Source organism: Amblyomma maculatum, chromosome 2 (genome assembly GCF_055883805.1).
Source record: "Amblyomma maculatum isolate TAMU_Amacu chromosome 2, ASM5588380v1, whole genome shotgun sequence".
Lineage (NCBI taxonomy): Eukaryota > Metazoa > Arthropoda > Arachnida > Ixodida > Ixodidae > Amblyomma > Amblyomma maculatum.
The window spans coordinates 91231707-91258691 of NC_139345.1; the positions used below are offsets into that span (position 1 = coordinate 91231707).

At 45.6% G+C, this 26985-nt stretch overlaps 1 protein-coding gene across 1 annotated transcript in view; it reads right to left on the reverse strand.

Annotated features, from left to right (window-relative positions):
• The window catches only part of RasGAP1 (Ras GTPase activating protein 1), a 47067-nt gene that overhangs the window by 19110 nt on the left and 972 nt on the right, over positions 1 to 26985 (reverse strand). The window contains exons 3-16 of the mRNA XM_084594735.1: positions 24447 to 24648; positions 22051 to 22130; positions 21811 to 21967; positions 19820 to 19887; positions 16736 to 17048; positions 12837 to 12985; positions 10036 to 10150; positions 9878 to 9952; positions 8171 to 8401; positions 7893 to 7970; positions 7435 to 7518; positions 6656 to 6729; positions 6163 to 6269; positions 1080 to 1162 (exon numbers count right to left, since the gene is read on the reverse strand). Of these exons, the coding sequence (XP_084450861.1) occupies positions 1080 to 1162; positions 6163 to 6269; positions 6656 to 6729; positions 7435 to 7518; positions 7893 to 7970; positions 8171 to 8401; positions 9878 to 9952; positions 10036 to 10150; positions 12837 to 12985; positions 16736 to 17048; positions 19820 to 19887; positions 21811 to 21967; positions 22051 to 22130; positions 24447 to 24648 (1816 nt within the window). The remainder of the gene's footprint in view (positions 1 to 1079; positions 1163 to 6162; positions 6270 to 6655; positions 6730 to 7434; positions 7519 to 7892; positions 7971 to 8170; positions 8402 to 9877; positions 9953 to 10035; positions 10151 to 12836; positions 12986 to 16735; positions 17049 to 19819; positions 19888 to 21810; positions 21968 to 22050; positions 22131 to 24446; positions 24649 to 26985) is intronic.

Consider the following 26985-nt stretch of genomic DNA (forward strand, 5'->3'; position numbering starts at 1 on the left):
CTAATTTTCGGAAAAAAAGGTGCACGTTACAATTGTGCAAATACGGTAGCTGTCAGTATTAACTGCGGTTTAGCCTCCATCGCAAACAGGCTGGGTACTCACTACTTGGCTGACAGTGCTATTTTTGAGGTATTCTGCTGCACGCGATTAGGCTATTAGCAACGTCAATTTGGAAGGTTGCCATGTCCAAAATACTTTTCTGTGCAAGCTTCTCAGCACTTGCGTCTCACAGGTACTCTATACAGCTGTTGCACAGCACAAGTGAGAAAATGAGAAATTACTCTCACCAGCCACTTTCTGGTTCTTGACATAAGGAAGTAGAGTTTTGATGTGCTCTGAAACATCCAAAACGGTGCTTTTATTACCTTTTTACACAGCAGGGCGCACGAAGAAAGTGATGCCGAACACTCAGGAAAGGAGTGTGCTGCAGAGGCGGCTTTGAGACGCCCTGTCCCCAAACAGGGACGCTAAAATTCGGAATTGTACGCAAGGCTGAATACGCTCGTAACAAGGATGACGACCATTATTTCACACAGCGCGTCGTTGGCGCATGGGAATGGGCTCACGTCCATCACCAGGTCATGGGCCCTTCCTCCAATAAATAAACGTTAATATTTTGGTCAGCGCAAATTGTCAACAGTTCAAAGTCACAAAAATAAGAAGCAATTACTGTTAGCTCAGTAGAACATAGCAGTGTTCATCTTTGCCGTGCTTTTCGTGGATTTCTTTTACTTCGCGTAAGATGGTGGCAGTTGTCCAATAAAGTGGCTCTGGGCACGTATTTTGAAACATTCAAAATGGCGTTTTACAGTGCCTTTTTGCACAAAAGTTCCATGGTGCCCAAAGGAGGCGTTAAGAAATTTATTGAAGTGTTTGCTATATGAAAGTCACAACCTAGTCCAGCAGCGGGCAATCGAAGTGAGCAAGTACAATGCATACAAATTCCAGACTGACAACACTGAAACACCAGTGGAAGCAGTCAGCACTCTGTCTCAGGTGTTGCCATTGCCACTAAATAGACATACAGGAGAGTGGTGCCACATTGCTTTAGGATAAACCGGAGGTGAGAGTGCACTCACATTCTTCATCTTGAAGGAGTCTTCCTGAACTTTCTCCACTCCTAGGATCTCATAGAGTGGAATGGTGCACAGTGGACTCGAGTCTGTGGACACAAACAAATAAAGGAATAGATGAACGACCAAACAAAGAAGCAAACACCAAATTACATCTGCAGTAAAAACACACGGTGCCAGGCAGCAAAATGGGGCTGTGACATACGCATCTGACATGCTCCTCAGCCATACATGGCAAAATTACTTTTGAAAAGGAATTAAATTACATTACTCATTACTGCTCCCAAAACGTAATGAAATTTCATTACAATTGCTTCTACTGAGTAATTAAATTACTTTTAAATTACTTCCTAGTTTTCATCTATGCAAAAACTAAGCAAAGCTAGTAAGCAAAACTACTTGTTCTCCAGACGCGAAGCACCCACATTCTTTCGTCTTCCCGCCAAATTCCGTCCCAGAGAGCTACTCCTTCTCTCTCTCCTACAGTATGTGCGATTACAATAACAAGACTACCGCAAAAAATCGAACGGTCCTGAAATGACCGGCGAACCCAGCGTCTTGCTGGCCCGGAGCTGTCTCCACCATTTGAAGGGCCCGAGAAGCTAGGTTATTTATTGCTTCCGCAGTCCCAAGAATCGATGTCGGCACATTTGTGCTCAGTGCTCAGTAATGCTCAAGCCACGGTGCCTCACGTCATGGACCCTTCTGCCTATCTCCCCCAACCCCAATCCTCCTTCACCCCGTGGTGTTGAGTGTAACCAGGCACCACTGTGCCCTAGCCGACGCAACAGGGAGTGCCGCTACACCACGCTCCAAACTAGTTTTCAGCTCCAGCCCTCTGGCACCATATCTCCCTTCAGCATTCCCTTGACGCCTTGTATCCTGCTGCTTGGACAATGGTTGAGGTCTCAGACGCACTGGTCTGCTCAACTCTGTCCCCCTTTGCCGATCCGTAACGCTGGCTTCGCTTGCCGCACGCCGTTCCTGCTTTCGCGGCACTCTACTTCGTCGTCTATTGAAAAAGTAGTGGCGCATTTTAGTAAAAGTAATTTCGAAAGGAATTAATTACTTTTGCTGCGAAATTACTGCCAAAAAGTAATTAATTACATTACTAAATTAAAAACCTGAAAAAGGAATTCATTACGTTACAAATTACTGAGAAAAGTAATTAAATTACAGTAATTCCATTACTGTAATTCAATTACTGCCACGTATGTCCTCGGCCATGCCTTAAAGTGGAGGAGAAACTTCGACTGTGGAGTGCGAGGGAGAAACTACCCGGGAAAAGGCACAGTACAAAGAAGTGCGGGAAACATCACTTGAGTGGCGCGGGTTCAGCTTCGGCGTCAGCAAGTCCTTCAAAACAGTTTCATAGCCAAGGACAATTCCCAACAAACAGGCGGGCATAAATTCGATCCCATATATATATTAAAACCTAGATATATCAAACTGTCCAGATATCCCTTGAAAATCCCACGCAGAAGTATAACAGTGCCCGCAGTCCTGTATTGAAGGAAGATAAGATGTGGCGGGAGAGCCAGGAGAAGAGGAAACTGGGTCTGTCCGCTCTGGGTGTGCTAACATCCAGCGCATCTAACATCCGAGACGTGTAAATAAACTTCATAACAAAATAATATTTGCAAATAAAACTGAACTAGAATTGCGCAAAAGTTTAAACCTTAGTGAAAAATCCAGTATAAATTTTAGAGGATTCTGCACATCAGTTTTTTTTTTCTACAGGAAGGACCTGCATGAAGACAGGTGGAGCTGACATTTCGGTACTGAATACTCAAAATCGAGGGACCAGACAAAATGTCCGAATTAACCGAAAGCTCGAATTATTGAATGGGCCTGAAAAGAAACTGCCGAGAACCGTTTGCATAACAGTAAGAACAATTTTTTTGTCCGGTTTCGTCAAGTGCTTTGCTTTGTCAACTATAGAGGAGGCCCTCTTTGCAAAAGGAAAGGTCCCTCTTTAGTCTTCACAAAATGGCCCAGTCCCATTTTGAGGAGGCTCACTGCACAGCCCATGCAATGAAACATTGCAGTGAATTAGAAAATTTTTAATGCATTTGGAAATTCCAAATATCAGTGTCACGAACATGACAAACTATGGAAAAGCAACTATGAAACAAAAGGACTACGCACAGCTACAGATGCAAAAAAGTGCACCAAAGCAGCAACTGTGAATGCAGCTGAATGCAATTTCATAACATTGTACACAAAAGCTGGCAATAAATGTATGGCAAGCACCACTCACAGAGGCCTTAAATTTGGGCCTATTAAGTGCATTATTTTAGTACCTTTGAAGTAAAGGAGAATCTGAAGAAAACGAAGAAATTATTATTTAATATAGATGGGTGAGAAAAAAGACAGATTCATATTTGAAAAAAATTCTGAATATCAGTAGGCCAGGGCTGTGCAATTATTAAAACATTTCGATTATCAAAGCAAATATCAATATATTCGAAAATCTGAAATATTTTAAAGTATTCCGAAGTTTGAGACTGAAGGAAAATAAGCCACTGAAAGCAGCAGTCCACGGTCTTACTCTTCTTGTTACACATTCATATGGCGGCCACATCCACAAACTTGGCCTCTGACAATTGTACTACTTGGTACACCTTCGACCAGCGCACGATATGCGAAAGTTAACATGCAGCGGTGGGAATTGCGATGCAAGAGATGAATGACGAAAGAGCCGAGAATGCAGAACTACAATATGGCTGGTTGAAAGAGGATGTCTAGGATCTACCAGGGTCAGCTTTAGTAATTGCGACGACACTGGAAACCAACATCGAAGTCAGCAGTACTTACTGAAGTTTCGATGGCTAAAGTCGGATGAGAAGTGAAATACAGACTTTTAAGGCTACTTAGATGTGAAAGCTGGGACAGCAAAGAGTTTCGTCACAGTTGTGCAGTTTGTTTTGGAGAGTACCACCATTTTCTTGTGCTCTCAATCACTGGGGTAGGCCTCTGCTGTACTTCTCAGTTACCTTTCCGCTTGTCTGGAAGGAAGGACTCGCCTCTGATGAGCTCCATTTAAACATGCTTTCCATGAATAGGAGCGCCCCGTGCCTTTGTGCATCTAGCGGTGCGAGACTGCACTTGCTCACTTTCTCGTGTTTCATGCTGATGACACAATCAACACTATTCCATTCTAAGCAGCGCTACGCAAAGATTATGCTTCAAGATTAGGCTGTGCAAGAACTCATCTCAGAAATCACGGCTACCGCATTCTCCGATGGGTACATGGTGGTGTGCCGCATGGTCGGTGCCTTTTCTGCCATCCTGCAACAATTGCGTAATGGAAGACTCAGGCCACAGCCTTCCTCCAGCAGTGGCACCAACATGCAATCACGTGTGTGCAGCGTGATCACATCACCATTTGCCAATGACAACGAGGTAGGGAGAATATGTGGTAGCCCGAGTTTCGACGAGTCAGAAATTTCAGCCAGGTTGTACACCGACTCAGAGATATGCAAAGTGGTGCCGTGCAAGTCAGGAAGGGACAGGTATCTGAAATTTCAGTGTCCGAAAATATTTAACTGAGCAGCATAATATGGATTGCATGGCAAGGGCTTGAGACTATGATACTGTTTCTAGACTAAATACTGCAGAACGTAAGTTTAAAAGCATTCATTTTTATATTGTTCCTTTTTTTTTTCGCAGGTGCCTTGGTGAATTTCACACAATATATATTTAAGGCATATGCTATTGAGCTCTTGCAAATTCTTTTCTTTTCATGAAAACAATTATATTTGCAGCTGCAAACTTTTCGCTTTAATTCAAAAACACCCATTTCACACACAACAGCCATTCACTTCAAACAAAATTAACAATGTGCACATGCCTACAGAAATCCCTTACTGAGCAGCTGAGACATGTTTCAATGTGTTCAATAATTTCGATAAGTGGGTTTATGAACAAGTTGAGTTTCTGACTATAGTTTCTTGCACGTTAGCTTTTAGCAATGAGCACTGTACCCGATGACATTTACACAATTTCGAATATGCAAAATTCATGCATTTTTTTCTGCTTTCCATATTTCAGCCTCGAATTCTTCTAAACAAATGAGCGGGTTGTAGCCAGCTCATCTGGGTAATGAGCAAATGCAGTTAAGCCTCGTTAATAAATTTTTAAACCAGTGTGGGGAAAAAAACGTATTAACTGCAGACGTATGATCTGAACCGCCTGATTTTGAAAACAATTTAATTGCTGAATGATGTACTAAGAAATTTAGAATTCAGACTTTCATTGCACAAAAGCACAGATTAGCATTTATTGACATTCAGTATGCACAGCTCCTTTTTTTTGCAGCTCTTGCATAATTCAGTCCACATCTGCACTGTTCTAAGCACCAAAAAACCGATTCGTAGAAGGCAATGAAAGCCAGGATGGCTTCCTTGGTTGTTTCCGGATGCTTCATGCCTTTATGCCAGTCACATGCGAAGAAGCCGTCGCGATGGCTTACAGCCGCCACATTTTTGTTCACGCCGTGTTTCCCAGACCCAGACCATTCGTATGCAAGCGAATAGTTGTACTAGAGGCATATGGTTCAACCCATATGCCTCTAAGGCACCACAAAGAACGCGTTCATCATGAAGTCGCGTAATCGCAGGAACAGGCGCCTCATATGTTGGCTTTCTGCGATGCTTCGCCCCTTTGCAGCTGGGCACTGCAGGAAAGCAACCGTGGCGGGTCAGCACCACTGATTAGTTTTCCATGTTATGAGCGCTTGTTAGGTCACGTTTGGTTGATCGCAAAATGTATTATACCACCACAATTTGTCGAAATTCCAAACAGCAACCGGGAAATCGTGTTATCCAGGAACTGGGAGGAAAACAATGTAACTCTATGAGAAATGTTTTACTCCCCGCAATTTTGAGCGTGTGAAATGGGAAATCATATGAACTGCGAACGTGTCAATGAGGCCCTACTGTATACACAGTAGTGATGATGCGTTATGATGCATAACCTGGCATTCATATAAGCTACCATGACGCCAGACTTGCCCCACATATCATGCAATTAATCAAAAATGCATGCGGAAATCGGATTTTGGATGGTCTTGATCCTGAGCAATCACCTTTTGTCTTTGAGTAGTACAGCTCCTTGGTAGTGAGACAGAAGTAGCGCCGCTTGAAGTTTTTGAGGCCGAGCTTGTTGCGCCCCTGTGCCCTTTTGGTCATGGTTCTGCGCAAAACAGCCACACCAAGTGAAATTAAAACAAACAGCCCCTTCACTTCGCCAAAATGAAGCCCGCAAAGCAGACAGAGGGGCTCGGTGCTATGCAGCATTAAATAATGCAAGGGTGCTGTAACAATGAAAAGAATGGACAATAGTGCTTGGTGAGAAGTTTTTATCCCGACTGTGCCAGCGCAATGATTTCCATCAAGTCATCAGCCTTTGCCCAACATGGCACACTGCACCACTGTAGAGGGGATAATGTAGGCTACCATCCGACATAAAAAGCCCCACTTTAACCAAGCCATATGAACGTGCCTGCATGACCTAGGAGTAGCGTGCCTGATATGGGATCCAAAATCACTGGTCATTATTGGTAAGACGAGGTTGCTTACCCTTCTTTCAAGACTATGGACGGTGTGTCAAGATTCCTCATGGGGACATTCTTCAAGGAAATGAGCTCTAGGTACTGAAAAAGAGAAATGGAAGCAAGAAACATGATTACTTGCCTTTCACGCTCACAGACAAAATCGAGCGTAAAATGCTAGTAATTTCTAGCTTAAATGAAAAAAAATTAAGCAGCTGTTTGGCTTGGTTAAGCATAGATATACATGTAGAAGCAATGTAGAAGCAATTTACTTCGTTTAGGTTTGCTTCATCATGTCTTGCCACATTTTGCAAAATATCGTGTCTTCCACTTCCCTCAAGGAGGTCTTCAGTGCAATTTTGTCAGAAGAGATGAAGATGATGAAGACAATGGCACCCGAAGTTCAGACAGTAAGGCTAGCAGCTTTGCACACGAAGGAACTGGCTACCAGGGGCCAACCAAGCTAATCTCTTTGCCTCGGCCTTGGTTGGAAACAAACTGGTGGTGATTTCAAGCATACTTAAACCGGTCATGTGTGAGCAATGCCAATTTATCCCAACAAACTTTCTAATCTCATCTACCCGACTTTCTGGTAGCGCAACACTCTGATACGTATGCCTTCTCTTGAAATCTCGTCTGTTACCTTTAACAACCATCGGTTGTCTCGCCTTCACATTACATGCCCTGCCAGTTTATTCGTCTTGATTTCAACTACGATGTCACTGACTCGCGTCTGTTCTCTGACCTACCCTGCTCGCTTCAAAACGACAACTTCTGCACAGGATAAGCAAACAAGAGCCATCATACCTGCCTCACCGACTCCTTGTGCTCTTCGGTGATGAAGTTTTCATAGAACTCCTTCATGTAGTCCTCCTTGTAAAATGGCTGTGCCTGCAGGACACACACAAAACAGTAGTAGTGACTAACCTATTCAGCTGGAGAAATTTTGCTGTGGCCCCTTTTTTTGTATGTGTGAACGCGTACAACCAAGTTCTACGCTGAGGTCCATAATCGGAAAATCAGCATAGTGTTCCAGGCAAGAAAATGAAATATTGCAAAATCTATATAGCCTTAGATAGCAAAAAAAATGACTGATGTCGAAAGGTCACTTGTCACATAGATCTACTATTTGCCATTTCTTGCAGTTACAAGCCTGATTCATACCATGGAATCTGTCAAAACAAGATTCTAATTTTTACGAGCTAAAATAGACACCGCTAATACAGCGCACCAAACCAAAACTCTCGAGTCGCATCTCGACTTACTGATGTGGAGCTGACAAGGTTCCCCAGGGTTTGTATGGACTTTGAAACCAACGTAAGGGTCCTGTGAGACTGCTCATCCTGCAAAGACAAAACATGAAAAAAGGAGCTCAGTGAAGGTAAAAAAAAAAAAAGCCCGCTGAGGTACGCTCGTTCTCAGAAACAAGATGCTCAATACAAACTTAAGCAACGCATACAAGCGTGATCCATAGGAAGCACAGAAACAATGAAAACAATTCGCAAAGAGATGGCACTGCAGAGGGTCTGCAAAAGCCACTCACAATGGGTCGCGATGCCAGTTCGAATAGCTTGGGGCTGAGGATGGCCGCCGCAAAGAAGCGCAGGAAGAGGAAGACCGAGATGACCGAGTACTGGAGTTCCTTGCGGCCCGGAAAACGGTCAGCCGCCAGGCCACGCAGCATCGAGAACAGGTCACACAGCTCCCATGGGCAGGCCACCCATGACCCAACAATGGCCTGCAACGCTGACTTTACGTAGCCTCGGAGGTGCGCCTGCATGAGAGGGATATCAAATTCCCACTCAGCTTGGGAACCACAAAGTATCGCTTTTACTAGCTGCACCCTGTTCTCTCTTACTTCGTAATTCTCGCAGTTTTCTTTAACACAAAAAAAAAAATGGCTGAGGCTTAGCTTGGTTAAGCCTGGTCAGATGCGAAGCATATTGATTGCTAAACTCGGCTTTCCATGGTTACACTTGGCTAAACTTTTCTTTCCTTGGTTACACGTGCTTTTACACGGTTTAAACTTGGAATGCACAATATTTTCCCATCGCATAAAATTAGGTAATAGCATGACTCGTTCATCTGTAATCTAACTGTGTTACTGACACGCACCACGAACATGTCGTCCCCAAGGCCAACGATACTCGATTGCCACTACGCGAATATGTACGCAAAGCAAAAGCTCTTAGAACACCGACGTGCTAAAGGAATCAACGATTTTGATTTCTTCGGCAACAACACAGTCGTATGGGAAAGCCTCTCCGTAAACTACCCGTGTCCAGCCGGCTTGACGTGCACCAACGGTCGTTACGTCTTCACCAAGCATGGCTGTGAGGTCACCTCATGTATACCCTTCGAGCCATATCACCGCCATGGTGGTCCTTCAATTACACCGCCAAAGCGTGCAATTACACCGCACGGCGTGCAACTGCAGCCGGCGGCGCGAGCCGGTCTGCGTATCACGTGGTGTGACGTCACCATACCACGTGGTCCGCACGGCGTGCAACCGCAGCCGACGGCGCGAGCTGGACCCCCGTCTCTCCTCTGTCGTGACGTCAGTGTATCACGTGGTGTGACGTAGCATTCCACATTCTTTGCACAGCGTGTAACCGTCACGAAGGGCTGTGGTTTACCTCTAGCAATATGCTTCGCATAAAAATACTTTCACTATGGGAGCAAATATGGTATTGCTACGTACATGTACATGTGCCAGTGGGGCTGTGAAAGCATGACGACCTTAAATGCAAACTGGAATGATCTTGGAAGCATCGCAGCTCTCAAGCACTACCAACAGCAGAGGACAAGAACAAGCATCACTCATAACAACTGCACTTACTACTCCACTTCTGCACAGGTTTGGTTTGGTTTGGTTTGTTGGTTTTAACGTCCCAAAGCGACTCAGGCTATGAGAGATGCCGTAGTGGAGGGCTCTGGAAGTTTCGACCCCCTGGGGTTGTTTAACGTGCACTGACATCGCACAAAACACGGGTGTCTTGCTTTTCGCCTCCAATGAAAAGCTGCCTCCGAGGCCGATTCGATCCCGCATCTTCGGGCACAGTAGTAGAGCGCCGAAACCACTGCGCCACCCCGGTGGGGCCATTTTTGTACAGGTGCTGAAACAATGTTAGCACTTATTTTGGTGCCTCAAAGTAGTTTCACCACCAGCGACGGCACCCATGTCCACATTTAGAACTCTCAAGTATTCTGTCAGGGTTCCAATGCATGCCGGAACAAAAGAGAGTCTCACCTCGTTCACTTTCAGCGACTCGCTATCTTTCAGCCTTGTGGGGTCAATCTCGCAGGGCAGCCGTTCAGACAGGATCTGTTGAAGCAGAAGAAAATCTCAGCACACAAGCACGCACGCACGCACGCGCGCGCACACACACACACAAACATGGCTCTCACCTTGGCCACCACTGTTTTCAGAGTATCTTGCAGGTAGAGCATGCCTGTAAGCTTCATGTACTCGTCAACACACTTGGACACTAGTGTGTTGCCTCGGAAGATTGTGTGTGGGTCCCTGCAACCAGCCAGACAAAGGACGAAAAATAATAATGCTGGAAAAAGTGTAAAGCCTTTAAAAGCAAATTGGTATGAGTTTACTACAACTCATCCAGGAGTAACTGTCTTTTTACAGAACCTCACCAAAATTGCAGTGATACAGTCGTCCGACAACTCATGCATATACGTTTCTGCCAAACAAACATCAGCACGGCCTTTGCTGTTCAAACTTAGTCGGTTGAACAATACTGATGATAGCAACTATATAAGTACATATCTTTTTTTTGCACGCTGAAGACAATGTCTTGCAAGCACACCGGTAGGCAACTACATAAGTGCATGACGTTTCAAGTGGCGACACTGCAAGCCGCAAAAACAGGACACCTCCCCACTGCTGCTGCTATGCAATCTCCCTGTCTGCAGAGTGCACGCCGTGATCGCCTGCACCTTTCTAAAAACGAGTGCTTTGTTTTGCTTGTCGAAAAGATTCCGCCTCCTGTTAAAAAGCGCAAGTTTTTAAACCTTTAGGAGGGGTCTGCGATGATTGACAAAGCTGTGAAAGGCAGGAAAAGTTTTACATTGAGAGGTCATGAGGCCCTCACACAGCAAAATGAAGCAGAGCAAAATAAGCCACCTTTTCCATGTAATGTAGCAAAAATGAAAAGAATTTCCTTCTTCGCCGGTTTCGTTATTGTGGGGCTTGAATGCAGTGAAATAGCACGCCGTAACCAATTACAGAATGATTAGTCCTGAAAGAATGCGGGCAAGAGAAAAGGTATGGATCACTTCGCCCATTAGGAGAGCCCAAAAACACTTCAATGAACCCCACGTGTTTTGCCCAACCCAATTCGAGAACCTTTGTGTTCTAAAAAAAAAAAAAGGGGGGGGGGGGGGGGGGGGGGGAGAGTCTACTCAAAGGAGTACCTGAGCAGCCGTTCATTGGAGCCTACAGTGTTGTGGTTCTGGAATGCATATTTAGAAATCGCTTTGCTGCCATAATGAAAGAAACCTTTTGAAGTCAAGCCTTTGTTTTCGCTGCAAACGTGGACACATTTTCATTGAAACCATTTGTATTTTCTTGAGATACCACCAAGCTACTTTAACTAAGAAGACTTTCTTCAAGTACTATGGCTAAATCACCTAGTTCATTAAGCACAAAAAGTAAATGCCTCGAAAATGAAATGGAGCATTAAAGACCAACACTATGTGCCCATAACATGGTGACATGCACAGTACCTCACACAGCTACTGCTTCTACCGCACACAGAAAAAGCCCAAAGCTTCAGCCACAGGTGCTTCATGCGCAATGCTTACCCAACAAGCTTCTATAAACTTAACTGACTGCACCCTTTACCACAGAATGCATGCCCCACGTGAACTTAGTCAATCTGGATCTGAAGGATCAACTGAAATTAATTAAATGCAAAAAAAGGGGGGGGGGGGGGGGGGGCATACGATGGTTACCACTGCTTAAGAATGTAGAGGTACTTTCATTTCACAGTATAATAAGATGAAGAATATAACAGTGGCACACATGCATCTATACAGCTATAAAGCGCACTTTGTTTTTCATACATACTCGTTCTTTGATTAGCGCTGCTCTCCAGTCTGCCATTCTAGACATGTGCCTCCTTGGACGACATGTTCTGCGGTAGCCATCGCAGACAGACCATGCTATACTCCTCTGCTCTCGTCATGCTCTTTTGCCTTCGATGGTAACTGCTCTTGGATGGTTCCCTCCCCTGGCAGCCAGCCTTCAGTTGCTCCTTCCTTGCACTGCCTGCTTCAGCAGTAACTCTCCTCTTCCTTTTCCCACAGTAACTAACATATTTACTCATGCAATATACCCTTTTTTTTTTCCTTCCCCTTTTTTTTTCCCCCCCCAGGAAAAGCTGACATCAGTTTTAGAGGAGGCTTCATTATGAAGGAAACAAAGTGTTGACATATTTTTCTGTCATGCGAAATTTCATACATTACGTCTAACAACCCATCTTCAAGCTACTACTATACTGCTAATTTAGTAAAGAAAGGTTTGGTTTGGTTTTTGAGGTTTAACGCACCAAAACGACTAAGCTATGAGAGACGCTGTTGTGCAAGACTCCAGAAATTTCAACCACCTGGGGTTCCTTAACGCACCCTGACATCGCACAGCACACGGTGCTTAGCTTTTCGCCTCCACTGAAAAGCAGTTGCCGATGCTGGAATTCGATCCTGCATTCTTGGGCACAGTAGTCGAACGTCCTAAACACTGCGCCACGCCGGCGGGATAGTGAATGAGTAAGAAGCCGAAGGCTTGGAGCTGTTCCAATTGAATAAACGATGAATGCATTAAAGTGAGTATGCCATAATGAACTGTTCAATATGACCCTCAAAATAAACTGTCAACTCCATTTCCGCTCTCAAGTTTCTGTGGTGGCACAGCACATAACTGCAACATATGTGACTCCCTCACCAACCAACTTTATTCCTCTCCCTTTCTGTCCTCTCCATCTTAACCATGCTGTTCTATGCATAGTTCTCACAACTGTACAGTACACTACTAGCCCCCTATATTGCCTCTGTCCAAAACTATGTTAGAATATAATGGACGCCTTCGCCACCACACGCACATTCTTATCTACAGGCAGTTATTTACACGTGCCAGACGTTGGTATCGTGGCCAAAAAAAAAAGAGGGGGCAGGGGGGGGGGGGGGTGGTAACTCACGTTGCGCCAGCCACCTCCCAGCTAGCCAGAGCTCGCAGAAGGGGCAGTACGGAGCTGTGGCTCTTGAAGATCTTCACTAGAGGCTGGGCTGCATCATCCTTGTGTTGCACCATCTCGCCCAACACGTACGCTGCACTTGATGTCACTGGCTGCAAGGGGAATGCACATTTTGTGGCACCCTGCTCGAAGTCTGCTGATCAACTTTCACCAGGCAAGAACACTCGTACTCTTGAGGAATAAAACTTCTTTCGAATACCACAAAAATCTCAGAAATGCAAATCTACACCCATGCCCCAACCATTACTAACAGGTCTTGATGATGAGAGTGGCATATTAATGAACTCGTCTATACTGTACTGAAGGAAGTATAATATAACAAAGAATTTATTTTATAAAATTGTTAACCGCATACATGTCTCCTCTCTCACTGATGATAATGAGGCTGTTACTCTTAAATCTGGATGTCACGAAACTATGTAGCAAATTCCTCAAAGTTACAAGTTTCTTAATTCTTCCATGCAGCCTCCAGTGATATGTGTACAGTAGTCAACTGATTCTTCGGACTCCAATATTGAATTCGGACTAGCACGACATTTCGGACTTCATCCAGGAACCGTCACGTGCCCCATAGGAACATGTACACGACAGATATTTAAGACCCTATGGTGTCCAAATGTTTTTTCGGACCAAATTTGGTGCCAGCAATACTGTGGAGATCGTTTTTTGGCCAAAGCCTTTATTTTTTTTTATGGCACGAAATAGACGCGAGCGGACATTGTTGTCGCGAACAGCCTGGTTTTGCGCGGCCATGAAAGCTTAGGCGAAGCGAGTCATTTGGACGAACTAGCTTGGCTCTGTGTGCATAGTTGGTATCGGAGGCAGTAGCAATAAGGGAATCCTCGGCCTTGTCATCGCAGTATTAGAGTGTGCAATTGGATGGAAAAATGGAGCGTGAGCACCGTCCACCGCCGCCGCCCGCTGCCGGAAAAATAAAGCGCGAGGAAGGGGGCGGAGCTCTCACTCTGGTCGTTCATTCGTTTTTTTTCCTGTGAGTTCCACCTAGCATCCTTTTTCTACCGTTATGAACCATGGAAACGGAAACTGAATGTTATTGCAATTATTGCTTCGTGTGGCGCGTGCATTCGTTCGCGGCATAAGAGTGACCTGCGCTTCACAGTGTCGTGAAGTAGCATAGACATGACAAAAGCATGACTGGCCGAGACATTCTAACTGGAGGGCCACAGTGGTGACAGCTTAGCACGATCTGCTTCTGCGGGGTACCACTGCTCATCAGTGACCACTTTGAGCGACCTGCGTTCTTCCAGCGGTGCGCATACCTACCAAGTTTGAACCAGTCAGCGTGCCCGCACTGGCGATCGGGTCCGCCGCATCAGATCATGCTGGCGCGTGTGCACGGAGGGCGTGCGGAAGCTGATCACAGTAGCTGATTGCACTATGCAATAACTCCCTATAAACAAAACATGGGGAGCGGCTAAGTTCGTGATTAGTAAAGTTGATTTTTCGCAGAAAATAGATTTTTTCAAGTTCACTGATTTTTTCGGACCGTTCGACTATTCAGACCATTTCCCGGGTCCCGCCGAGTCTGAAAAAATGGTCGGCGATTGTATTGGTAAACTCTGTGTGATGAAGTTGTTGCAGCCTTGAGAACTTGATATAATGAACTTGCCCCACTGCATACCAATTATCCAGTGCTGTATATTACTTGAAATTAGACCTAACAATGCAAAAGTTGCATGATACCAAAACACTGACTGCCACGAGAAAACATCTAAAAAATCACAACTACACGTGACATAACGCACTGTGCTTCAGCATGGTCAGTGCCTCTCCATGACAAATGCAGTGGTGTCTGCATCTTTAGCTTTTGTAGGGTCCCACAAGTGGCACTGCAACGGCTCATGTTTCAAAGAACAGGACGTGGCAAAGGAGGCATGTGATGAGGAGCGCATATCCATTGGTACCACTTGAATGTTTACATGATACTGGTGATACCAGCAGACGAGCAGCAAAGGCTGGGAAAATGGAAAATGCTGGAGACACATTGTGAAGGCAAGTGTGTGTTTTTGCCATGCAAGCAATGATAAAAGAAAATAAGGGGGACTGCTAAGACAGCGAGAAATGGGACTAGTTAGCTGTAGTAGTTGAGCTGGGCCTAGTAGTCCGCTTTGTGAAGAATTCGATGAATCAAAATGCACCGCCGGGGACACAACACTTTTCTGTCCGCGGAAAAAGGGGTGGTTTTTGGGTGGTGTCGTTAATATATTTCCTTCTTCTATAAAACTTGCTTGGCACAGAAGTGTCTAGTACCAAATTGTAGAGGAGCAATTCCTCTTCACAATGGTATCAGTGACAATCCACATATTTATTTTATAAGTGATGAAAAAAAAAATCAGCAAGAAACTGTAGTTAAAAAGAAACATACAAAAGTATTAAAAGTTTCTTGATACAAATAAAACAAAAATTTTTGAAAATATATGTTTTTTACAACACGGACCAATGCAATACTGCAGCGAGTTCTAGCTTTCTGTGTACAGTATTCGCTGAGTTAGGAAAGAAAACAGTAGTCGAGGTCGACTATGCTAAGGTTGACCCCTGGCTGTCCTCTAGCGGAAAACACGAGTTTGTGCTCTGCCGGCGGCAAGTAATACTACCCAAAAGACGACACCCTGCAGATAACAGTTGTGAACTTCAGAACGGTGATCTCTTGCGATCAGCGCGCAGCAAAAGCAGAGGGGAGCAAATGCGAAACTTATTGAGGCATGGATGTCCAAGTTCTGGGTCGTTTTGACGTATTTTCGCTGTCAGAGCTAATGTCTGAAGAGCTGAATTCGTCTTCCTAGTCATCACTGCTGCTGTTTGCATCCAAACACGAGCTTTGCAATGCGTCAACTTCCGCGGAAGCAGGAACGCGCGACGTCGACGCCATGATGCAAACAAGAGCGCCGATCACCTGACTTCGGAGACCATCTGGACAAGCGCGGCACAGCGGAAAAAGTAAAACAAAAAGCAAAACTGAAAAAAGGGTTCTTCTTTTTCCCATTGAATGGTGCCACCCATTAAAAACCGCTTCGAAAGCGGGGAAATTCAACCATCGATAGCGGGCGACACTTATTGGGGCATGGCAGTCGATGTTTCCAGTCGGTTTGACGTAGTTTCGCTGTCAGTGCTGAAGTCTGAAGAGCTGAATTCGTCTTCCTAGTCATCATTGCTGCTGTTCACAACCAAAAACAAGCTTTCTGATGCGTCAACTTCTGTGGAAACGCCCGTTTCCGCGCAGCAGGAGCGCGCGACGTCGACACCATGGAGTGTCGATCACCTGACTTCGAAGACCATCTGGACGAGCGCAGCACGGCGGAACAAATTAAATCAAAAGCAAAACTGAAAGAAGGGTTCCTCTATTTCCCACTGAATGACACCACTTGTTGAGGAGCGCTTTGAAAGCGGGAAAAATCGAATCGTGAAACCATCGATAGCGGGATCGATAGCGGGCTACTGATGGGAATAGACGCAGACAGGAAATTTTTAAGCTCTGCCTTTAAAGGTATGATGCGAAAGCGTGGGAAACCACCCCACACTGTTAAGCCCTGCTTTAACCAAGCCGTATGAACATGCCTGTGTGGCCTAGGGGTTGAATGCAAGGGTCCTGGGAGGCTCCAGTCAAATGTGACGTCAGGCAACCACAAGCTATCAGAAACCTCCTGCCAGCGCGCACCATGTTTGTGAATTTTTGCTCACAACATCAACACGGAGTTTTTATGATAAACAGGGCCTTTAACGCTACCACGTTAAAAGAACTATCACTGGGTGAAAGTCCAAACCTTCACTTCAACGCACATGTCGACTAGGCACCCGCATCACGCATTCACATCACAACACACCTTCACGTCAGGTGACATGAGCAGTAGCTCACGCAGGTCCCGGTAGAAGTGACTAGAGAAGACCCGGTCCGAGGTGAAAAACAGCTTGAGCCGCAAGGAGCCTAGGCTGCCCGCTGTCGCTCCATTGGCCGACGATGACCCCGTGGAAGTGGGGGGCGAGCGCTGGCCTTCCGAACGGGGCTGCAGCAGGTACCAAGCCTGGTGGGAGAGGCCCCGTTCCAAGCCCAGGTCACGCACGGGGATTCGCACCTCTCCCAGAAATGCACTGCCAAACATGCCGCCCACTCCACTGAGGTCATGCTGGAGGCACACCCTGGAATAATAAAACACATCAGCACAGGCCTGCCCAAAATGCAATTTAGATGAAGACAAGTTCGTTCGTGAAAGCACTTTAAAAAAAAAATTTGCACCGCCAACTAGGCCGCCGACCTGCGTGCATCGTGCACGTCGCTGGACTCGAAGTTCCTCTATTTACTGCTGGAAAGAGAAGGCTCAGAAGAGTCTCCGGCATACCAAACCATGAACACACAAATATGTTTTGCTGGCAGGCTCTACAGAATGGAGCTACCTGGTGGCTATGTAAGCAGTGTTGAGATAAAAAATAGTTACTTCTACCACCTATGATTATGCGGTTAAAACCAAGTGATTTTATACTACAACCTTGTCAAATGCTCTGCAATGTGGTGACACTGCTAAAGAGAGGAGACATAAGAGTGCCGATACTTTCATCTCATCCCCAGCACAAGTCAAGGTGTGCAAAAACGGCATAAAAATGCACAGAGCTTGACTTTTTTTTAATGTGCGGCATTAAGTGCGCCACAGTGGACGCACACAAGCAAACGAGAGTGAACCAGATACGAGAGCGAAACTACCAAAATTTGAAAGCTTACAAGCTCTGTACTCTTAAAATCCTGAACAGAACACCCAAAGAAGTTAATGCTTTATAACCAGAAAGACATTTGAAAGTATCAGGCATTATTCTTACAGAAAGCACTACAACCACCAATCACACCTAAACAATCGTGTTCCAGTTCAGCAAATGGAAATGAAGCCACTTTGCATAATACTGCTTTTCAATCCAGTACATAAGGTACCGTATTCATGCGAATCTAAGACGGCCACGAATGTAAGACGACCCCCCCAATTAACAACAATGAATAAGAAAAATTTTTTTTTCTCCTTTATTGCAACAAACGAGTGCACCGACCATCACTCACTGTCACTGCTGCTGCTGGCCTCTTTGTCACTATCGTCCCACAACATGTCATCTTCCGTGCCGTTGAGGTTGTTGGAAATTCCGCATTTCTTGAATGCGCGGACGACCATTTCATCCGGAATAGCGCGCCAAGCGTCCAGGATCCACCGCGCGAGCTGGGACAACGATGCTCGCTTTAACCTTCCGGTAGGCGTAAGTGCGGGTCCTCCTTGCTCCATCCACTCACAGTAATATTTACGAACATTGTCCTTCAGAGGCTTGTTCAGACAGACATCTAAAGGTTGCAGCTGCGAGGTCATCCCTCCTGGGATGACGATGAGGTCGCACCGGTTGTCTGCCATTAAAGCCTTGCTAGCGTCAGTGGTGTGCCCCTTGAACGCGTCCAGAACCAGCATCGAACGTGGCCTCAGCAGCGCTCCTGGACGACGGAACCAAACGGTGCGGAGCCAGTCGTTGAACATCTCCGCGGTCATCCACCCCTTTTCATTGCAGCGGATGATGACACCAGCAGGAAAGTCTTCCTTTTTTGGCAATGTCTTCTGATTGAAGATAATGTAGGGGGGAAGCCTTCTACCGTCCGCAGTACAAGCTAACATTACGGTCACTCGTTGCTTTTCATTTCCCGTCGTCCGAATTTTCACGTCTTTAGAGCCAGTTTTTTGAACAGTGTAGTTGACCGGCATGTCAAAATGCATCGGTGTTTGATCTGCGTTGCCTATTTGCCCCAGGCTGTAGCCGTGTTGGCGTCGCAGCCCGATGACGTACCGCTGAAATGAAATTAACTTCTCTTCGAAGTCTTCCGGAAGCCTTTGACAGACTGAAGTTCGGCGGCGGAGCGAGAATCCCGCGCGGTTCATAAAACGCTTCACCCAGCCTTTGCTAGCTTTGAAAATTGTGCGACTAATGCCACGCTCACGGGCCAATTCCCTGGCTTTCATCTGTATCATCTCGACGGTGACGGCGACACATCTGTTCCGGAGATCATTCACATACCGAGCCAAGTCTTCCTCGAGCTCTGCATGGCGCCCGCATTGTGGTCCCGTAAAGGCTTTCCGCGAACTTGAACACGCTGCCAAACTGCTGGCGTTTCGCAGCCACCTGCGCACGTTCACCTCAGAAACGCCGAAACGCCTGGCTGCTTCCAGGTTGTTGCCAGTCTCGTTCGCAACAGCAATAACTTTCCGCTTGAACTGTGCCGTATAATGCCGCCTGGTTTCACTCATCATGAAGCGTGCGCAAAAACACCGCTCACATCCGCAAACAAAGAAGGCGCAAACAAGGACGCGGCACGGAGAGACGCAGCTTCCCGGATAGCGAAAGATGACTGAGTCTGACGCGCTAGTGGCGCTAGCACTGATTTCGCGGTGAGTGACATCATTTCGGACCAATCACAGGGAGCCGCTCCGCTTCTTTCCTCGCATCTTCGTTCCCTCTCCTTTCTTCACGCTCGGAGCGGAGGGAGCACGCGAGCAGAAGAAACGTAAAAGAGAACGACAGAACAGCGGAGGCTACCCAGTCGGGGGCCCTAGACTAGGGACGTCTAGGGGCGTGGTGGCTAGGGGACGCGGGCGGCCGCGGGCGGCCTTGAGTGGGTTTCGGGAGGCCACAATCTCTTTCTCTATGAGGCCACGGCCGTTTTTTTATTTTTTATTTTTTTTTTTGTCGCCAAGCTACCACCGTAGCACCTTGTGCGCTTCTGGCGTAAGCTTTTTTCTTTCGTCGCGTGGACCGATCTTCTGTTTTCAACCCGGTTTTCAGACGGCCGCGAATCTAAGACGACCCCCCCAAACCGTGCACCATATTTGTGAAGAAAAAAGTCGTCTTAGATTCGAGTGAATACGGTATGCTTTAAATAAAAGCATGCTCACCTAAGTTCAAGATTACTGAACTCATCCTTGATCGATCGAATCTGCTTGTCTGAGCGCTGTGGTTTGAGCTGTAACGAAGCACATAAAGAAACGGCATTGTTACCAAATGTTAAGCGAGAGTGCAAAAACTGTTACGGCAAAACATTATTTTGGCCTTTAAGGCACCAGAAAAAATGTTCGAAGACCAAATGACCCTAAGAAACTGTCGAACGTCATTTGCATCAAAGTAATTTATGTAACGAATGCATGGTATTATGGCTGTCAATGTATCCAAAATGAAAACTGGCGACAACGACAATTTTTTTTGTTTCTGTCAAGTGCCCTGCTTCAACAATAGTTGCAAATGTCAACTGAGTGTCGTCGTACCTGCCCAAGTACACATGCCTGACGCATACTTGCAATCCAGGTTCATGCAGGTGTAATGTATATGGATGATTGCCAGCTTCGTGGGCTGTACTTTGATGTGACCTTCCGCCTGAATTAACCGGTGCGAGCTGATCCAAGATCAAATCAATGAGCGACTGACACCACAGACTTACATGAGTGTTGGCCAGGGCCCCACTCCAAGTTTAAATAATCCCTATTCCTAAATTAACGAGGGTCAAATTAAAGAGATCTCACTGTATGGTACAGCTTTTACACACAATGTCCCCTCTCGTACCACAGTTGCCCATCACGTGATAATCGTACCTCATGCCTTAAATTCCGACATAAGATCTTTTATGTACAGACTACAGCTGGTTCGATGTGCGAGAGTGCAACAAAGAAATGTGCTGAACATCCAGGTGAAGCTGCAGAAGGAGCTCCCCCAAGTAAATTCATGGAAAAGCCTTAACTTACTGCCATATGGCCACCTAAAGCAGTCAAAAGACCGCTCACCACAAATTTGGAGGTTAAATGGTACAGCAGAGCAGATGCTTGGGCAAAGTGGTGTGACCGCATGATGAAAAAACAGTGCGCACTTGGACAGAACACATTTAATAAGAGGGAAGACAACCAGTGCCAACTGATGTTCGATGGTAAACATGAACAAGCAGACTTCATAACCATATGAGAGCAAGTTAAAGTATGTAGCATGAAAAAGGTTACTAACCAGAAGCGAAGTGCAGCCGGTTGACCAAATAGCTAAATTTCCCATCTGACAGGGTCATGGAAACTTCCGTTAAAAAATATGCACACTTTGACAGAATACAAAGGCTGAGTGCCAAAAACAGGTAACAATCTTTTCCACAAGCGGTAAAGTTATGGGCTAGATTGTTGACCAAATTAGACAGTAAAAAAAATACAACCAGCCTCAAAATGAAAGGGCTACACCACTCTGCGTAAACACTTTTTCAGTATCCTCACCATTCTGAGAGCTTTCTTTTGGTCCATACCTTTGCAATGTTTTGCGGTGATATTTAGGACTACTGATGGTTTCGTTTGGTTTGATAAGGTTTAGTGTCCCCAAAGTGACTAAAGCCATGAGAGGCTGTAGTAAAGGCCACCTGAAGTTATACCACCTGGATTTTTTTATTGCACCAATATCGCGAAGTACACGAGTGCCTTGCTTTTTGCCTTCATTGAAACGTGACGTCATGCGATCAGCAGTCGAGCACCCTAACCACTGAGCCATTATGATAGGTGAGCACTACTAAGGCACTCACAATTGTAAACAATGACAAGTGGTTGTATTTCTACAGGCTGCATAAATTATGTGCAGTATCGCATTCTGTGAAAGCCATCACCAGGTCATGGTGGCTCAAAGGAGGTACCTCTGAACGGTCTCCAAACGAGAAAGTGCCTGTGTCAAAGGCTTCATTGCAGATTAAAGGATCCATGACATTCAAAACTAATTTGAAGCTCTCCACTGTTACATCACAGCCCATAGCGTTCACAAGGTATGCAAAAATCCATTGACCCTTTTCCATTAAAACATCCCGGTGCTGCGCTGTGCTTATGCGCGTTTCTGGCCATCTAGGCAAACGGTCGACACTGTCGTGTGCACTCACATCAAAGGCAAAGGTGTCCTCAAAGCGGGGGCAGACTGTTTTCCGACGCACTTTGCTCTTCCGCGTTTCCTGCTTGGCATTGCCATGGCACAGGGTCACCTGAGCGTACGGGTTGCACGATCCGTTCACCAAGTTTAGGTCGCTGCATTCCGTCACTCTGGCAAAGGAAGAGAAGGCGGGAGGTGAGCATCTACGATGACATGAACGACACAACCGGAAAAACTGAGAAGAAATACTTGCCTCACGCAGAGCTTTGCACAGGGTCCATATATGGAAGACTTTGTGGAAGGCTCTAACCTAACCGAGATGTTAGCCTTGCCCTGCAGCAACAAAGAAAAGACCGAGGCGTAAGATAAGCAACTAGATGCACCATGCACCTGAATAATAATAATAAAAAAGCACACACAACCTGCAGTTTTAAAGACAGGCCAGAATGCCAACAGGCGATGGTCACGTGAGCGAAAGCAAAGGTAAGCATCGTATCCAACCTTAATAAAATGTGCAGTCATATGAATAAAAAATGGTCAAAGTATCAAATACTCCTCACAACAGGAAGCCAGTGAGGAACAATAAAATGCTGCTTGCATCAGTGTTACAGACACAAGGACATTACAAATGCAAACAAACAACATACAGTAAAAGCTCGTTAATTCGACTCCCGTTAATTTGGAAAATTGGATAATTCGACCTTCGCGCCTGGTCCCCAGAATTATGTATAGGAGTCTATGGGACGAAACTCTCGTTAATTCGGACAGATTTGACCGCACAATGGATAATTCGGACAACTTCGGGCAGCTACCGAGGCTCGGAAACGAAAATAAGACGAATGCGGCGCAATAGCGATACCCAAAAGAAGCATCGCCACGGACATCAATTAATCAACTTGGCTCGACTTTTGGCTGGATGGGCGCTTTTCTTGTTTTTCCACGAGCCGACGTTACTGGCGGTGCCATTTTGTCGTTTTGCTGCTGTCGGTGCGCTACGCTGTTGTATTGAAGACTGCTCACTTTAGTGCGGCTCATTGCTTTGCTGTTGTACGCTGGTATCACCGCACTCGCCCCCGATGGCAACACCGGCGAAACGGCCGAAGAGCTACGAGGCCAAGGACCCAGCTACCAAAGTGGAAATTTTGCGGGCCCTTAAGAATGGGCTCTCCCGACAAGAAGCAATGAAAAAATATGACGTTAAAAGGAGTACTTTAAGCACATATGTAAAAAATGAAGAACAGATTCTTCAGGCGTTCGAAAGCGAGAAGTTCCAAGCGTCAAGAAAGCATTTGCGAACAGCAGCTCATCCGGAGTTGGAAGAAGCCTTGCTTCGGTGGGTGGTCAACTCGTGTGATGCAAACCTCCCATTGAGTGGACCCCTCACCATGGCGCAGGCCGAGAGGTTTGCACTGATGATGCATATCGATGGATTCAAAGCGTCAGAAGCACCTGGAAGGACTGAGGAAAATAGTATCCGCGCGGGTTTCTGCGGGAAAGCAGACAAGCATCCATGATTACTTTAAGTAATAAAGGTATGCTGAGATAAAATCGTGCATGTTTTTTTTTTTTCCATTCTCTCGATAATTCGGACATTCGGTTAATTCAGACATATCTTACGGTCCCTAGAAGTCCGAATTAACGAGCTTTTACCGTACAAACATTCTAGCCCTGTTCACATTTTTCTTGCCAAGCCCATTAAATGTGCACAGACTCACTACGCCTCTGAACACCAAAGGGGAAGTTATGTAGGGTCCACTGCAGCCAGCCATACTAACAAATGAGGCAAATGGGAGCTGCAACAAGGAAATAGTGGGCTGGAAATGCTAGTGGCAAGTTTAAATGATGCCCTAAAAGCAAATCCTTTGACGTGTGTGCTGTGTGACGTGCTATGGCTCAGTTCAGGCCACGGATGAATACTGTTTGAGGCCAATAGCTACCTATTGAGAGGGGGCACTACATGTATTTACAGTAGCCCATTTACAGTGGTATACCTGATACAGCAGAGTGAAACATTTAAAACAATGTTGACAATGTTATGCAAAAAACCTGGTTACAGCAAACCACACCCGATAAAGTCCGATAAAGGCAGAAGTCCTTTGGTGTGCCGTTCTGTGCTAGCTTAAATAATGCTACCAAAATCATGGCTGGGGTAAAGCACTACTATCGTGAAGCGACATTCACAACGTAGGACGCAGAAATGCTGCCACAAAGCGACGTAACAGTCAAGTTTATATTAAATGGGTTTCTGTGGGAGCTTGAGTGGGCCGGATCCCAAAAAAGTAGCACCTAGAAAAATGCAGCATCAAGGAATGTAACAGCAGTATTCTACTGTATAGTAAAACCGAAATGCTGATTTCTGAAAATGACAATGCAAAGTATCCACATTAGGGTGTGCCCAAAACAGGACGTGCTACAGCAATCTGATCCCCTGAACTGATCCTCTGAGACTGCGCTTTTACCTCCAGCCAAGCGATTTGAGAGCGAAGTCTCAACATCATGACTCCCTTACAAACGTGCCTTCCATCCGCTGTGAATATCAGACAGATTTAATGAACATGTACGCTACATTTGCCCAATCTTTCCAGCCGCAGCAGCAAAGTTGCACATGCATCACCGAGACAGAGGGACACTAATGAAACTTCTACATACCTGCACTTCTGAGTCAGCATCTACAGGCATGATGGGGAACCAGTTGTCCTTGCCATAGTACTTGTGCATGCCCTCCTTTTTGATAGAGACTTTGCCAAGGACTTTGTCCTTGTTGGACGCTCGCTCCCGCTCAGCCACATAGACTGAAAGGTAGCGGAATTCGCGGGGCACCTCAAACTGGAAGTCTTCGGAGAAGAATGGGCTGCAGAGAAAAATAAACGCACAAATGTCACGAAAGTACACACAATACCCTAAACACACCACACTGCTTGATAAGCATGCAAAAAAAAAAAAAAAAAGAAAAAAAAAGAAAAAAAAAAAAAAGAAATGCTTGCTTATCCCTTTTTAACACCTACTCTCAGATGGAAACATGGCAACTTTGACAAAGATTCTGCTTGTCACATTACAGCAGCTCTAGTGCTGGAGTGCCTACTGTTCTGTCAGCTGGATTTCTAGTAGGAACAGCTGCATTTGTATGACAAAAGCACTGATGTTATACACAGTATCAGTGGCATAGCTGAATCAGAGGGAATAAAAAAAATGACCGCTTAATTTCAAAGACAAGGTCTGGGAACATGCAGTGTCCACCAGGGCACTATACGACTACAGGACAAGAGCAAAGCATCTGAAGCTGGCTGTAAAATGCACAGTACGGTCCATTGTTAAAGGGAACATGACACCCCGTGGCTGCAGCGCTTTGCAAAGCTCTCCCCCGAGAGCCGATGACAAACAATGGCACAAGGTGCATGTGCTCTTCTCCAGCTTACACGGTGCTATCCATTCTCACCGTTGTCGGTGGTGGCACTTTGCGAAGTGTGTAGGCCATGCGATTGCACGTTCCCTTTAACAGTGGACCATACCATACAGAATGCCACACGGATTCTTATTTATCCCATACTTCAAAGCTAACATGTCTGGCAGTTATGAAGCAAACAGACACAGCATACAACTTTTACTACACTGAGAAAACAATGTGTCAGCAGAATTTTTTTATCTAAAAATGACCAAAACATCAAGGCCAAGCACTTGACAGCTAATACGTAGTGCTGTACAAAAGTTTAATGATCCCAGGATGCTCAACAGAAATCTCAGTGAACGGTAGCACTTTGCCTAAAATTCTAAAAGCCCTCCTAAAAAAGATGACAGATGCAATGATCGACCAAAAACTAAAATATACAAACCTAGATGTTCCTTACCTTACTCTGTGTGAAAAAAAAAAAAAAAAAGGGAAATGTGGACTTCCAAGAAAAACTATTATATAGTGGGCCTTACAATGCATAAGAAACCCACGCTTGTACCCTAAAATGTACACAAGCTAGTGAGGTTTCGAGCAAAAGTGGAGCGGAAGTACAAGAGAAAAGTGTCCTGATATGTCCAAACAGTTCTTCAAGCAAATGTGCCAACCTACTAGAACCTTATTTCAGAAAGTTATGTAGCATGAGATGAAGTTGTTGTGAATTGAGGGTTTAACATCTTAAAGCAAAACATGTGGGATACTGTAGTGGGAGACTCAGATTGCTTAGGCTTCCTTAACATGCGCTGACAACACGGGCAAGCTTTGCATTTTGCTTACATTAAAACATGGCTGTGGTGGCTGGAATTCAATTAAAATGCTCTAGCTCAGTAGCTGAGCATATTAAACATTGAGCTACCGCTGTCGGTCAGGTGAAACATTTACTGCCACAGAAAACCATCAATGATGGTGCTAACCTGAGGGCAAGTAAGCTTACAGAGTTGTAGCAAGCTAGTTTCCAAATGATGCCAGTGTATGTGAGATCAAACAATTTTATATGCATTGTATATTTATTTGCTTTTGTGAATGCTATTGCATGCTTACTTGCACAGCTGTAAGGGAGAAATAATCAGAAGCATTAGGCCAAAATTACCATCCAGCTTACACTGCTGAAAATATTAATCAAACACAGCACCTAAACACAAGGTCTCACTCTGAACAGGTATATGAAACAACTTGCTAAACTCTGGCTCTCACATTAAAGTCGACATCTGCTCTTTTGAATGTCACTTGGCGAAACTCGAAACGGACAAGTCCTGCCTGGGAGCCTGCCGGTTGTCCCAGCAATTTGACTGCAGACAGCAACAGACGTCTTTGTGTTCTGAGGGGCACTGATTTTGGAGTCGCGCTGGGTCAGCACAGACGAGGCCCACTACAACATGAGCTGCGGATGTAGGCGAGGCAGAAAACGCGTGCCGCATAATCAAGGGAGGCACGCACATCCGCGTGCAAGCCGCCGCGGAGAAAGCCAGACGGAAAACAGAATCCAGGTGTGGGTTGCCGGCGAAAACAGGTCACCCTTATCGGGTTCGCCGAGAGCGTAATTAAATGGTGAAAAAGCCCGTCACTTCCACACTCGACTCCCCCACGAGATAACAGGTGCGTGCCCGTGTCCAGGGATGTGACACACGCATCAGACCGATAAAAGACGGACAAAGGAAGAAGAGTGAGCACTTCTTATCGGGCGTAAGAAACGGTGAGGCGATCAAAGACGATCTGCCTTCAAAGGGGGACCGGAAACGGGCA